Source organism: Enhydra lutris, unplaced genomic scaffold, assembly GCF_002288905.1.
Source record: "Enhydra lutris kenyoni isolate GAN:26980312 unplaced genomic scaffold, ASM228890v2 scaffoldscaffold27, whole genome shotgun sequence".
NCBI lineage: Eukaryota > Metazoa > Chordata > Mammalia > Carnivora > Mustelidae > Enhydra > Enhydra lutris.
Genome location: NW_019154111.1, coordinates 1,962,377 through 1,977,352, shown reverse-complemented (window position 1 = coordinate 1,977,352; position 14,976 = coordinate 1,962,377). Strand labels below are relative to the sequence as shown.

General features: G+C 55.9%; 1 protein-coding gene across 2 annotated transcripts; it reads left to right on the top strand.

The window, feature by feature from the left end:
* Positions 1-1,166: 1,166 nt before the first annotated feature.
* Positions 1,167-14,945, top strand: LOC111151939 (EPH receptor B6). 2 transcript variants are annotated; one of them, XM_022510170.1, is made up of 18 exons: positions 1,167-1,308; positions 7,693-7,763; positions 8,034-8,232; positions 8,504-8,568; positions 8,755-9,508; positions 10,257-10,412; positions 10,778-11,134; positions 11,249-11,373; positions 11,546-11,708; positions 11,924-12,038; positions 12,281-12,333; positions 12,503-12,622; positions 12,764-13,011; positions 13,234-13,407; positions 13,638-13,787; positions 14,043-14,236; positions 14,356-14,511; positions 14,622-14,945. In XM_022510170.1, the coding sequence occupies exons 3-18, from the start codon at positions 8,133-8,135 to the stop codon at positions 14,728-14,730; spliced, it is 3,039 nt and encodes a 1,012-aa protein (XP_022365878.1). In that variant the 5' UTR covers positions 1,167-1,308; positions 7,693-7,763; positions 8,034-8,132; the 3' UTR covers positions 14,731-14,945. The 2 variants fall into 2 exon arrangements, with proteins under 2 accessions (XP_022365878.1, XP_022365877.1); XM_022510169.1 differs by having other exon boundaries at positions 13,231-13,407; positions 14,622-14,901.
* Positions 14,946-14,976: the final 31 nt, after the last annotated feature.

Below are 14,976 nucleotides of genomic sequence, written 5' to 3'. Positions count from 1 at the left end.
GTCCTCGGCTGGAGAAGAGGCTAGGGGTGGGCGGAAACATTTTTCCTCGCGGCGCCCCCTCAAGGTTTTTTCCTCAAACCTTCCAGGCACCCGCTGAGTACCTCCCAACGCCTCAGATCCCCGTGGGGGAGGTTCTCCCCGGGGAGCGGGCGGAGGGAGGAGGTACCCAGAAGGGCAAGACTTGCCCGGGCAATGCAAAGCCAGGCACCTACACCTGGACTTCCCCGTTCAGACCCAGGCTTCCCAGCACTTTGGGGAGGGTGGGGTCAGAGGCCCCACAGTTAGCCAATATCCAGGGTCACGAAGGGGCAGACGAGTTTAAGGGTAGATCAGAGACACTTTCGTAACCCAGATGCCTCCTCCCTGCTGCTTACCCATCCCCACCCCACCCCCGTACCCTCCGAGATTTCTCAGTTTGGCTTTCCCTCCACCCCCTTCTTTTCCTTCTTTCTCTTCTTCACAGCTCACGCCCACCTTAGTTTAAACCTGAGTAGGAACTAAAACAGTGGGTTTAGTTCCTAGAGTTGAAGCAGAAAAGCAGGGGTGGGGAGAGGGCGCGGGTGTTCGGGCCGGCGACTGCGCCGCCCTGCCCTGCCCTGCCCCGCCGTGCCCCGCCGTCCCCCGGCATCCGCCGCCCTCCTGTGCGCTTTCCCTCCCGGGGACCCGAGCCCGCGCCCGGCCCAGGGGTTTGAACGCCTCGCCCCGCCGCACGGCAGCCCGCCCCCTCCAGGACCCCCGCGCGAGCCTCCCTCCTTGTCCAGGTCCCCCAGCCCCGCGCCGCCGGGAGGAGGAGGCGCCCCCGCCCCAGCGCACAGGCGGGCCCAGGGCGAGCCCCGGGCGAGCCCCGCGCCTCCACCCCGCTCTCCCCCGCGCCTGGCGCCGCACATCGCCGCCCAGGCCGGGAGGGCGGGCTCGGCTCCCCGGAAGAGGGGAGAGGGAGGGCGGCCGCAGGGGCCGGAGAGGGGCGGGCCGGGCTGGGAGGGACGCGGAGGGGGCGGGCCGGGCTGAGCTCGCCCCTGCCGCCGCTCCAGAGCGGAGCAGCAGACTGCGGGACCCGCGACCGAGCGCGGCGACGGCGAGCGCGACGTGGGCCCCGCACGATCCGCGGGCGCTGCGCCTTCAGAACAGCCCCCGCCGCCAGCCACCGCCCCCCGGCCGCCCCGGAGCCCCAGAGACGCGCAGCGGCGAGAGGACCCTGGCCGCGGGGAGCCGGGTCCCCGCACCCGAGCGGAGAAACGGGCTGCTTGGCTCCATCGCGGGGCCTGGGGCGGGGGGGCACAGAACTGCGGAGCCTGCGGCCGGCGGAAGGTGAGCCCCGAGATGCCAGGCAGTGTTGGGGGGGGTGGGGGGGCGGTATGCCTGGGGACAGAGGCATCAAGGTTTGCAAAAGTAGAGGGGCCCTCCAGACTGGGCCTTTGCAGATCCTTGGGGGCCTCCCGGGGTTGTACTGAGTATCCTTCTCCAAGGCGACGGTGGGTTCCTGAGGGGTGCGAAACTGGCCAGCCTGGCTCCCCGACCTCTGGCCGGCCATCATTGACACCCCCATTACCCTTGCTTCTGCGATCCCCCACTGTGTCTCCAGATATTGGGGATCCTGATATAGGGGTCCTTGCCGAGGCCGGACTCCCAGCGTTCTGAAAAGGCTTGCCCATCCTTCTGACTCCAGTGGCATCTCTCCAATCCCGCGGAGCTGGGAGGAGCAAGGAGGTTGATCACACACCTGCCCCCAGCTCCCCCACCCCCATTACCACCCATAAGCTTTAGAGTGGAGAGGCTTGGTTCATGCTCCCCAGCCATAACCCCCAAGTTGCAGCCAAAGTCTGCTGCTTTCTGAGGCCCCAGATCCACTCCCCTCTCTTTGCATCTGGGTACTTGGCCCTACCTGCCCTACACCCCCATCCACCAATCTTGGCTGTCTGGCATCCTCTCTCCTCCCATCCCTGGGGGAGCTGGCTGGGGCCCAGCATAGCCGATGTTGTAATGTCCCTGGCAGTGCCCATGGAGAGAAGTGGCTGGGCCTGTTCCCAATAAGTTAACCAGGGCCAGGCCCTCCCCCTGCCAGGAGAACTTGACTCAGGTTCTAGAAGGGGAGATGCTCATTGGGTGGGAAGGAGCTGTGGCATTGTTGGCAGTGCAGGGAAATGTCCAGGTAATGGGCATTGCAGAACTGAGACCTATCATTTGTTGATGGTGCCATTCAGGGGGGGCACTGGTTTCTCTCAGGGCAATGGACCTTTTTTCCTTGAAGGAAGATTAGGCTGGAGGGCTTCTGTGTACCTACCTAGTGGCCTAGAGAGGAGGGCCCCTTTGGAGTCTGTTGGTTCATTCAGGGTGCCAAAAGATGGCTGGCAGTGAGCACCGTGTCCCCAGCCTGCCTAGGAGCAACAGGCAGCAGCGATCTGAGCACGGGAAGGGCAGGAACATTCCTCCTCGGGGCCAGGTTCTCCTGCAGCTCATCACCATCTCCTGAGCTGGGTCCTGAGTCCTATGTCCCCACGGCACTGCCCATGAGGGGGAAGGGAGATGGCGGGGTTTGGGGTTTGGGGCAGCTTCGCATTTCCCTTTTCTCTACTTCCCTGCTCAGCTTCCTCTCCCAGCCCAGATGTTTCTGCAGCAGCAACTCCCAGAGCAGAGCCCAGTTGACAGGCTGACTGGGGGAGAGTAGGGACAGATCCAGGGTGAGGAGAAGGGCTCATGGGCATCAGTGACCAGTATGAAATGCACTCTGGATCTGCTCTGATGTGCATGCTCTCACCCTTACACACACACACACACACACACACACACACCTCCCAGCTTGTGTGCTGCTCCTTACGCATCTCACCTCACACACATTCCCTTACGTACTCTCACACTTGCTCCCACAGGTAGTGGTCCTGGCTCTTGGGGGATTCTACAATCTTCCATTTGCTTATCTCTCACGGACACGAACTGACTGTCCCAACACCCTCCCTTATGCCCTTTTCCAAAGCCACGCAATGCCCGGTCAGTGCCCAGCCAGAGTGGCTCATTCTGAGTGGCTGCCTGCCACTCCCAGACACTGCCTGCCTCTTAAAAGCCTCCCCCAGCTCCACAGCCTGGGAGTGGGAGGCACATTCGTCTGCATCTGCGAGCTCTGGGGGACATTCCTGGAGGCTGGAGGTCTCAAGGGACACAGGGCTCTCCTCTGCTAGGTAATCCACAAACTGGCTTCTGGAGCCGGGGCAGCAGGGGCGAGAAGCACCGGAGGACAGCCACCTCCTCACTGTCTGCTCTGGATGCCGCTGTAGGGCTGATGGGATCCTTTTCGAGGCGGGCGGACAGAGCTCCAAGAGACTGCGACCATATCCAAGGTGGAGATTAAAGGGTAGCAGCATTAAGCTGAGCAAGGATTATCCTGGAATTTCCTGGGCGTTTAACAGCTGCAGAACAGGACGGAGGACAGGGCCCATGGTGCTGACCCCTCCCACGCTGACCCTGTGGCTGACAGGTGTGAGGGCCAACTTTGCGGCCACGCCACACGTTAACCATCGGCCCCTTTGCCCTTGGGACCTCCCTCGCCCCACTGGGCCCTGCAGCCTGCTCGGCCTCTCTCACTCAGCAGCGATGCCCTGGTCAGGTGTCCCCAGCACCCCTGGTTCCCCTTGGTCCTTTAGAGCCGAAGTCCTTTGCTTGACACTGAGTCAGAGAAGCGTGATGTGATCAGTGGGGCCGTTCGAACCTCTTTGAAGAGAAGCTTAAAGAAAATGCAGCAATAAAAGTTATTTTGCTCATTCATCCCCCACTCCAACTGCCTCTTTATCTCTGCTTTCTCCTTATAGGTGAAAATTTCTGGATTGCTTTGAAACCTAGAGAGAGAAGGGAGGGGAGGGTAAAATGTAAACATATGCTATGCTAGTCTAGGTTTTAAAAATGTTTTCCCTTTTTTGTTGTTTAGATGATAATTAACGAGATTTTGTTTTAATTGTAAAAATAAGATATGCTCGTTGTAACAAGAAAACCCACTGAAATATATGTAAGACAAAATTAATAATCCCTCCTCTGCCATCCTTCATTTCTCCCTCCTACAGTAACCAGCTTTAATGGCCAGTGCATTTTCCTGCCATATCTTCCTCCAAGCTGATTTGGCTTGTAATACTTAGTTTTTTAAAAACTCATTTTGTGGATCAAGGTACATAAACTATTTAAAACCATCTCAGTTTGTTCACAAAGTTATCATATTTAACATTTCAATTTGAAGACAGTTAATTTGTTAAATTCCTACAGATTTACTCATTTAATTTATTTTTAAATCTTTCACTTTTATAGATAACAGAACTCAGAAGCTATGATGTATAAGCTAAGAGTCTACACATCTTTAATCTTTGCCAGTTTCTGGAGACAAAACACAATTTTGATGCCTACGGACTGTCATATTTTTATAAACCAAAGAAATGTAGCAGGCTTGTGGATGCAGTGTCTCTACCGTAGCAAAAAGATGTAAAGTGATATATGTAGGAAAGAAGCTGAGAAAAAAAAATGTGAAGTCATAGAATGCAATTTTTGTCATCTGAAATTTTGTCAAATCAGTCTTCTTTTCTGAGCTCCCATTTTCCATCCACATTTCAGCTGCCTCTGGTGGGTTATATTTTTAAAACCATATACACATCTGAAATTCGAATGTTTTCCTGTTTGAGATAAGTCTTGGGCTCTTTCATGGGTGGGTGAGACGATTTCTAACCACTGACCGATGCCTTTGGCGAGCTGGAGAAGACCGAGTGATCCAAAGCAGGCCTGTCCCCCTCTGTGTTGCGGAAAGGATGCACTTGGTTGCTTCCAGGACGCGCTCCCAGACTAAGCTCAGACAGATGTCCTAGTCCATTGAAGGCACCTTTGAAAATCAAGTTCTAAGTCCTGCTTGTTCAGTATTCCAGGCATGTGGCTGGAGCTGCGTGTTCTTGTCACTTACGTTTCTGCCTTTGAAACTTGTTTCAAAAGAATCTGCGGGAGTAGGGATTAGCTGACAGCAGTTTCTTCCATATCTTAAAGTTTCGTCTTTCCTTGTTTTTATTCTTGCCTAAGAGGTACACCCGAGTTCTTTTTATATGTATTAAAAAAAATAAAAGACTTGAGTTTATCTGTTTTGTTTGATAAGCAAGAATTGACCTCACTTCCTAGTCTCACTCAACCACAGTTTTTTTTTTTTTAGTCTTCTGGATCCAAATCTAAAAGAGGTCCCTTCAAACAGCAAGGAACACTTCTGGGCTCTCTTCAAGTGCTTCCACCATTTTTTAAATGAATATATTGGTTCTTGGTAAACCTTTTTTTAACAATTACAGAAGTGGCAGTCCACATGCCATGTCTCCATTTAATTCTTTTCTTCCTGATGTCTCTTGAGGACAGAAGCAGAGTGGCTTTAACATATTCCCTAATTGCTTTTGCTCTTTTCTGGATCCTCTGGAGAGAGGCCAGCTTCATGTTGTCATTAAGATGCCTGCTGAGGCTATGCATACACGCCCTGCTGCAGCCACAAGCGACCGTGTGGCTTATATTGTGGGTCATCAAAGCAAATACTCTGCCATTCCTCATCTTCTAGAATGTTCCATAGTGCACAGCTGATGGGATCTGCAGTACGTATCTTCCCTCTTGGTTTGCTGTCTCTCAAAAAAAAAAAAAAAATTCATTGAGATGCATCCGAAGTGTTTATTATTCCTCCTCGTGATTATCTGTCTAGTTATAAGTTTAGGAAGACACAGTGCTTACAGTTTACTTTTTGTACAGATTCCAGAATCCATCCATGTTCTGACTGAAAGAGGCTATTTTAGAGAATATCTGCTAGGCAAATGATAGAATAGCTTTCATTGTTTAAAGGCATTTTGCTGACATTTTCAGTTCTTGATAACAGCATTCCTAGAGACCCTGTGGCTCTGGTCAGTCTGGTCTGCTTTGGTGTGTTAAGCATGTCTCCAAATTAAGCCACTGAACCCTTGGGGGAAGCGCCAACAGCACATGTTCCTTCAGGATATTTATTAAGCAGCCATTGGTGATGGAGCCATGCTTTGTTACTTCACAATCTCCCTGTTCTTCTTTGAAACATTTCATCTGTGAATGATTCTAGCAGCATTCGGGACAGTCCTGGCAGAGAACCTCTGTTTCTTAGGAGTCATTTGCTGTATAGGAATGCTTCCTTTTTTCTGACTTTGAGATACAATTGTTGTATAACACTGTGATAAGCTTAAGGTATATAATCCGGTGATTTGGAAATGCTTCTTGCTCGCCTCCATGCACTGTAAGTTAAACTCTGTCTCACAAGCAGGGTTGCAGTGACATGGAAGGTGCATTTCAGTGGCTTGTGGCCTGATGCCCGTGATACCTCAGCTCACCAGCTGTAACAGCAGCGCCTTTTCATGATAACCACGTAGAGATGACCCTGAAGGCTTCATCTTGCAACAGAGCCTGTGTTGCCAGGAAAAATGAGATTAGCAGGCATCCAACTACGATTTTCTGATTTATCAAAGTCAAATGGTATAGTAGGTTGGTTTCAACTTCATTGAGAAGTGTGCCGTTTTCAGGAGTGCTGCGGGTCACGTGGCCACAGCCGTTGTGACAGAAACAAGATTCCAGTTTCCAACTGCCGTCCTTTCTCTCTCTCAGTTTCATGTCTTTGAACAACCTGCCTCTTACTTTCTTCTCAACAGAAGTAAATGGAATGGATGGCTCTTGTCCATGCCACTCACAGACTTCTGAGACTCAGTTATAAGGGGAGAGATGGGTCACCACTAATCTCTAGACGAATGAACAAAGGAAGGTCTGAGCCCGTTTGTCTTCACTGTGACCCTGGAGGCAGCTGTGCCCCACAGTCATGTGCTCGTGAGCCAGCAGGGGTACATGTCTGTGGGTGGCCTTCTTAAGTTACCCAATGGGGAACATACTTGACACTGTTCTGCATGGACTACTTTCACTTGGGAAATCATTTTCATAATCAGTGCATAAGCAGTAACCCTTACTCTTTTTTCAGATTGTGCCATAATTTATTAAATATCTTACCACTGATGAACAGTTACATTCCAGTCTTTTCCCTTACAAACAATTCTGCAGCAAATATCCTTGTTTGAACATCTCTGCAAACAGACCCAAGGATGCAGTACTTGAAGGACAAACTCTTAGAGGTGAAGCTGCTAGAAAGACATCACCAGCTGTCCTTCCAAGAAGATATACCCATTTGAACTCAAAAGCACCATGAATATAGAGATCCCAGTTCTCATACCTTCTTCAACCCAGTGCATTTTTAATCTCAGAGGACATGTTGGCATTGTTGTTTCCACACTCTGTCCTTTCATTGTGAGCAGACTAGAAGAATTTTTTCATATACATACATTATTTTTCTGTAAGCCATAGAGGAAATGTGCCCCTTGTGGAGAGAGGACTGTTGGTCACAAAATGTAGGCATGCCAGACCTACATAGCTCTACCCTTTCTCTATGCTGGATCACTTACCAGATGGAATCTTTGTGCCTATGCTCTTCTCACTCCTGTTCGCCCATCTCCCCTTGCATCATACCCCACAGCTCTCTTCCGTGGTCCCTCTTGCTCCACTGCCTTTCTGTATTGTCCAGAGTGTCCAGGTCTGATGTGGGTCAGGAGGTGTTGGGGAGGAGGGATCGTGTGTTCCCTGGGAAGGAGTAGCTTCTACTGTACCTGGTTTAATGGAAGTATCTTCTGACTTCCAATACAGGGTGGCTCTAGAAGGAGGAGGGAGAGTAAAGGAAGAGGAAGAATTGAAAGAGCGCCTTTCAGAAGAAAAGGGTACGTTGGGCCCAGAACTATCCTATGCTCTAAAGGGCGGCAGGGGAGGGGAGCTTTGAGAAATGTTCAATGATGCGTCCCCTGCAGGACGTAGGGAGGGAGTGACCTACCATATGGCCCTCAAAGATGGCAGACTTGGCACAAGTCAGGAGAGAGTCTGCTTCTGACAGGCCCTTACCCTCTGGTTGGTGCTGGGGTGGTTTGAGAACTATCTGTGTAGCAATGTAGTTACCCGCCACCTGCCTCTTCTGGTCCTGTGTGTCTCCCTAGGAAGCAAGCTTGGCTGCAGACCCCAGTCTTAAAAAGCAGTGGCCCTGCCTGGGAGCAGGGTGGTGGCCAGGGCAATGGTGGGAGACCCGAAGATGCCCCATGGCTGCTGAGGGGGCTGCCCGGTCAGGGAGCAGAGTGGCGGGCATGGTGTGCAGTCTCTGGGTCCTGGTGCTGGGGTCCTCAGTTCTGGCTCTGGAAGGTAAGAGGGAGGGGAGACTGGAGAATCCCTACCAATCAGCCTGGGTGAGGAATGGGAAAGATTCAGAAAAGGCAGAGAAGAGTGAAGACATCAAGAAAGTGAAAGGAACAGGGAAGGTTCCAGAGAAAGGCTCCTGACAGAGAGCTGTGCCCCTGCTGGTGAATTAAAAGGACCAGGGAGGGAAATTCCTGTTTCCCTCCTGGGATGGGGCGAGGGTTAGCAGTCCTAGCTGGAAGCTTTGCTGCTGAATGCCGTTCTTATCTCTGGGCAGAGGTGCTGCTGGACACCACTGGAGAGACATCTGAGATTGGCTGGCTCACCTACCCGCCAGGTGGGGTGAGTGTCACTCTTTCATTCCCCACCCAGTGTGCCTCCCCCACCCCACTGGTCATATAGGATTTGGGAAGGAAGCCCTGCGTAGAGACTAATGGAGTAAGACACCTTCCCTCCCAGAGGAGCAGGACTTAGGGGTGTTCTTACCCGGGTTTGCCAGCTAACGGAGGCTCCCCGCTCTCCCTGCAGTGGGATGAAGTGAGCGTTCTAGACGACCAGCGACGCCTGACTCGGACCTTCGAGGCATGCCACGTGGCAGGGGCTCCTCCGGGCACTGGGCAAGACAATTGGTTACAGACACACTTCGTGGAGCGACGCGGAGCACAGAGGGCACACATCCGACTGCACTTCTCCGTGCGCGCATGCGCCAGCCTGGGCGTGGCCGGGGGCACCTGCCGAGAGACCTTCACCCTTTACTATCGCCAGGCCGAGGAGCCGGATGGGCCCGACAGCGTTTCCGCCTGGCACCTCAAACGCTGGATCAAGGTGGACACCATCGCCGCGGACGAGAGCTTCCCGGCCTCCTCGGTGTGGGCGGTAGGCCCGCGTGGGGCCGGGCAGCGCACCGGGCTGCAGCTCAACGTCAAAGAGAGGAGCTTCGGCCCCCTCACCCAGCGTGGCTTCTACGTGGCCTTCCAGGACACGGGGGCCTGCCTGGCCCTGGTGGCGGTCAAGCTCTTCTCCTACACCTGCCCCTCCGTCCTCCGCGCCTTCGCCTTCTTCCCTGAGACGCAGGCCAGTGGGGCCGGGGGCGCCTCCCTGGTGGCAGCCGTGGGCACCTGTGTGGCTCACGCGGAGCCAGAGGAGGATGGAGGCGGGGGCCAGGCGGGGGGTAGCCCTCCGAGGCTGCACTGCAATGGGGAGGGCAAGTGGATGGTAGCGGTTGGGGGCTGCCGTTGCCAGCCGGGACACCAGCCCGGCCGCGGAGACAAGGCCTGCCAAGGTGAGATTATGTGCTTGTGCACTTGCCCAAGATCTCCCCACCTTCCCCAACCTTGGGACACCTCTCCTGAATACCCCAAACTTGATTTTGTCCCCAAAAGGTCAGGAATAAGCTATTTTAGGAAAGGACTCTTGTTTTTCTCCGGATTTATTTTCTAAAGCACACAAATTTGGTGTCATATGCTCATCTCAAATTTCTGGAACCTTCTGGAGACTTCCTTAGGCACTGCTAAGCATCCTAGGGCTGCAGGCCTGACAAGTGATGGAGATTAAAAGGAGTTAAACTCCTGGGTTATCTTGGGTTGGGTCCTTTGTCCCTATTTGCCATCCAGTTAGGAAGGGATTATCACCAGGGCAGGTGACCAAGATGCAGGTAGGAGACGGCAGTGGAGACCAGCTAAGAGGAATCCTTCTGCTATAGGGTGGAGGGTGCAGAAGGCCTCCGGGCAGGAAGGTCAATCAAGCCAGACACCTCTATCTGGTACTTGGCCTGCCCATAGCCCTCACTGCACCTCACTTCTTCCATCAGCAGAAATGCAGTTCTACTCCAGTGGCCGTGGAAGTAATCTCTGCCTCAGGGAGGGAAAGAGGGAAGAGGGGATGGGGGTAGGTCTCAGGAGGTCAGGAGAAACAGCCCTCAGGAATGGAAGGCTGGGGGCATGTCTTCGTGCTTGCCTGGGGTGGGGTGGGGGTCTCAGGAGGTGGTGGATGAAGTGAGCCTAATGTCTCTGCCCCATTCTGCCCCCTAGCCTGCCCGGAGGGGTCCTACAAGGCCTTGGCTGGGAACACACCCTGCTTACCGTGCCCCGCCCGCAGCCATGCCCCCAATGCTGCAGCCCCTGTTTGCCCTTGCCTTGAGGGCTTCTACAGGGCCAGTTCAGACCCCCCAGAGACCCCCTGCACTGGTGAGTCCCCCACCAGCCCCAGGGTTGGAAATGGGACTGGGGGTGGGCAGAGAAGGGGAGCCTGAGGGCAACACAGTGGAGCTGTTCCCATTTGCAGTGACTTTTCTCCTGTTCATTTTCTCCCTCTGCTCTCCTCCTTCCTGCCCTGACCCCATCCACACTGGCCCACCTCCTGCCTCTCCTCCCACCCGCCTCCTCTGCTTTCTGGTCCCCACCCCCTGCTCTGGGTCTCCTCCCATGTGGGCCACCCCCCCTCCCCTGCCTTCTTTCTTTCTCCATCATCATCCCCACCCTTCCTCCTTCACCTCACCTCCCACCACTCCTTCCTTTCTGGCCCTTCTCTCTGCCCCCACCGGCCTCCCCAGGCCCTCCATCAGCTCCCCGGGAGCTTTGGTTCGAGGTACAAGGCTCAGTGCTCATGCTGCACTGGCGCCTGCCTCAGGAGCTGGGGGGACGAGGGGACCTGCTCTTCAATGTCGTGTGCAAGGAATGTGGAGGCCACCGGGAGCCGGGCTCGGGCACCGGGGGTGCTTGTCACCGCTGCAGGGATGAGGTGCACTTCGACCCCCGCCAGAGGGGCCTGACTGAGAGCCGAGTGTTAGTTGGGGGGCTCCGGGCACATGTGCCCTACATCTTGGAGGTGCAGGCTGTGAACGGGGTGTCAGAGCTCAGCCCCGACCCTCCCCAAGCTGCCGCCATCAACGTCAGCACCAGCCATGCAGGTGAGCCTTCAGCTAACTCGGCCTGATGTCTTACCTTGCCTCCTTAGAAGCCCCGCCCCTACTCATGCTGCTGGGCTCCTGGAAACTCTCCCACTAACCCTCCCTTCCCCCCAGTTCCCTCTGCAGTCCCTGCGTTGCACCAGGTAAGCCGGGCATCCAACAGCATCACGGTGTCCTGGCCACAGCCAGAGCAGACCAACGGGAACATCCTGGACTATCAGCTCCGCTACTATGACCAGGTGGGAGGGTGGGGGTTGCCCAACAGGGCCGGTGGGAGCTCACAGTGCCGCACAGTAGGGTTAGAGATGGGGGAGGTGGACTAGGACCGAGAGGTGCCAAGAAGCCTGAGGGTGTGACCAGGACTCAGGAGCTGGGGCTGGGTAGCAGGGAGTGACCGGCTGTCACCCCCAGGCAGAAGATGAATCCCACTCCTTCACCCTGACCAGCGAGACCAACACGGCCACCGTGACCCAGCTGAGTCCTGGCCACATCTACGGCTTCCAAGTGCGGGCACGGACTGCCGCAGGTCACGGCCCCTATGGGGGCAAGGTCTATTTCCAGACTCTGCCTCAAGGTGAGAGGAAGCCTGGATGGAGAGGGGGAAGCAGGAGGAGTCACCGAGGAGAGGTCTGGCGGCCGTGTGGGACGGGAGGCTGTGAGCATAGTGTCATGGCTGACCACATGGCCTTTGGGTCTGTGGGTGGGCGTGAGTGGGTGCACGGGGGGTGTGTAGGCATGTATGCTTGTGAGGCCTTGCCCATGCGTGGTCCTGGCTGGCTGCTTCCCCAGGTGAGCTGTCCACCCAACTTCCAGAGAGACTCTCCTTGGTAATTGGGTCCATCCTGGGGGCCTTGGCCTTCCTCCTGCTGGCGGCCATTACCGTGCTGGCTGTTGTCTTCCAGAGGTGAGCCCCTCCCTGCTGTGTCCCCACACCATTCACCCCACAGTACAACCCCACATCCTGGCAGCCCCAAAGCCCACTGCAGAAACTACCTCCAAAGCCCACCTCCCACCACCGGGCCCCTTCCTGTGGGCCCATGCGAGGCTGGAAGGAGGGATCGGGCAGCCCTCACTCCACAGATCCCTGGCTGGAGAGTGGCCTGCATGGCAGGGGAGTGTCATTTCAGGACTCTGGTTTGTCCTCAGGAAGCGGCGTGGGACAGGCTACACAGAGCAACTCCAGCAGTACAGCAGTCCAGGTGTGGGGGTAGGGAGGGCTGGGAGCTGAGCACAGGAGGGAAGACGAGGTTCCCCCGTGGTCCAGGGGAACCTCTCGGCCCTGCCATTGTAAGGAAGAGGACCTGCCTGAGGTGTGTGGGCAGCCGGACCTCGTACCACACCCTCCTCATGCACCCCATTTGCCTACAGGTCTTGGGGTGAAGTATTACATCGACCCTTCCACATATGAGGACCCCTGCCAGGCCATCCGAGAGTTTACCAGGGAGGTGGATCCTGCATATATCAAGATCGAGGAGGTCATTGGGGCAGGTGTGCAGGGGCAGAGAAAGGGGACGGGAGGGGCTGGAGCCCCCACGAGCCTTCCCTAGCAGGATCCCCTCTAAACAGGGCAGGATACCGCAAGCCCGGGGTCCTTCCTCAATAGCCTTCCACCTACACCCGTTCTCCCAGGCTCCTTTGGAGAAGTACGCAGGGGCCGCCTGCAGCCCCGGGGACGGCGGGAGCAGGCCGTGGCCATCCAGGCCCTGTGGGCTGGAGGTGCGGAGAGCCTCCAGATGACCTTTCTAGGCCAGGCTGCAGTGTTGGGCCAGTTCCAGCACCCCAACATCCTGCGGCTGGAGGGCGTTGTCACCAAGAGCCGGCCCCTCATGGTGCTGACGGAACTCATGGAGCTGGGCCCCCTGGACAGCTTCCTCAGGGTCAGTGTGGCCCAGGGGTGGGTGGGGCGGCCTTGGGTCCAGGGAAGTCTGCAGTTCTCAACAGTCCCGGAGACCAGACACCTCTCCTAGTCTTCATCCTTCCCAGGCTGTCTTCTGATTCCCTAAGCCCCTCCTTCCTCTCCTGCTGATGTCTGGCCCCTGGCCTATGGAGGTTCCCCACCCCACTGCTGGCAGCTGACCTCTGCCCCCTGCCCCCAGCAGCAGCGGGAGGGCCAGTTCAGCAGCCTGCAGCTGGTGGCCATGCAGCGGGGAGTGGCAGCCGCCATGCAGTACCTGTCCAGCTTCGCCTTCGTGCACCGCGCGCTCTCTGCCCACAGCGTGCTGGTGAATAGCCACCTGGTGTGCAAAGTGGCTCGTCTTGGCCACAGTCCTCAGGTGAGAGCACGGTCTCAGGGGCTCTGCCTTTTCCAGAGGGTGCTGGCGGATGAGCTGGGACCTGGGGTGCGTACCGCCGGCGGTGTGCCCTGGGGTCTGAAGGAATGGAGCCCGCCTGCGCTCCATCCAGAAGCGCACCCTGAGCAGACCTCAGAGCACACAGGAGCTGCTCGATAAATGTGACCGCTGCTATAATTATTGCTCTTGTTGCTTCTCACCCCACCTCTCAGGGCCCAAGTTGTATGCTTCGCTGGGCAGCCCCAGAAGTTATAGCACATGGAAAACATACCACCTCCAGTGACGTCTGGAGCTTTGGGATAGTGATGTGGGAAGTGATGAGCTATGGAGAGCGGCCCTACTGGGACATGAGTGACCAGGAGGTGAGCTCTTGACCCAGACATTGTTCATTCCCCACCCCCATCCTTCCAACCCACCAGCCTCACAGGTTTGTACATTCTTGGCTTTTCTTTTCTAACCCACTGAGATTTTAAGTTGTCTTGGCTTCCTTATTTTTAAGTTCCTTCCCCGCTCTGACTGCATACCCCACCTGATCCCAGCCCACCCACTGACCTAACAGAATATGCCTTTCTGCCAGCAATAGCTTCCCATCACCATGTTTCTCTACTAACCCCCAGGTGCTAAATGCAATAGAGCAGGAGTTCCGGCTTCCCCCGCCTCCAGGCTGTCCTCCTGGACTACACCTGCTTATGCTAGACACTTGGCAGAAGGACCGTACCCAGCGGCCTCATTTTGACCATCTGGTGGCTGCATTTGACAAGATGATCCGAAAACCAGACACTCTGCAGGCTGATGGGGGCCCTGGGGACAGGTCTGGAGATTGGGGCTGGAGCCCGGGCAACCAGGGAGGGTATATACAAACCAGAAAGAAAACTGAGGACAGGGGGCTAAGATAAAAGGGAGATGTTGACCTCCCCTTCCCCCACTTAGACCCTCCCAGGCCCTTCTGAACCCTGTGGCCCTGGACTTTCCTTCTCTGGACTCACCCCAGGCCTGGCTTTCGGCCATCGGACTGGAGTGCTACCAAGACAACTTCTCCAAGTTTGGTCTCTGCACCTTCAGTGATGTGGCTCAGCTCAGCCTGGAGTAAGCCGGGAGAGGCGGGGTGGGGGTTCCGCTGGGCTCCAAGCCAGGGGTCCTGCCGGGGATCTTAGAGGAGCCGGCCCAGACCTGACCCACTCCTTCCCCACCACCAGAGACCTGCCCACCCTGGGCATCACACTGGCTGGCCACCAGAAGAAGCTGTTGCACAATATCCAGCTCCTGCAGCAGCACCTGAGGGAGCTGGGCTCCGTGGAAGTCTGAGGCCGGGCAGGCGGCTGTGAGGGGACGATGCCTATGTCCCAGCCCCAGACACAGGCCCAAGGAAGGACAAGGAACACCAGAGCCCGTCTCCATCTTGGCCTCGGCAAGAGGCGCCTGCCACACTACACCCCACCCTCTGGACGCTTCACTCCCTAGTCCTCTGCCCTCCTCCGCCCTCCCCTGCATTAAAGGCAAAGAAGAAATTTTGCAAGTTGGAGGTGTGGTGAGACCTCAGTCTGCAAGGAG

Coding starts and splice junctions, on each gene's coding strand:
- LOC111151939 (XM_022510169.1), top strand. CDS start 8,133: ATGGCTGCTGAGGGGGCTGCCCGGTCAGGGAGCAGAGTGGCGGGCATG. Junction 9,509..10,256: donor CGGAGACAAGGCCTGCCAAG/GTGAGATTATGT, acceptor TCTGCCCCCTAG/CCTGCCCGGAGGGGTCCTAC. Junction 12,334..12,502: donor CCAGCAGTACAGCAGTCCAG/GTGTGGGGGTAG, acceptor ATTTGCCTACAG/GTCTTGGGGTGAAGTATTAC.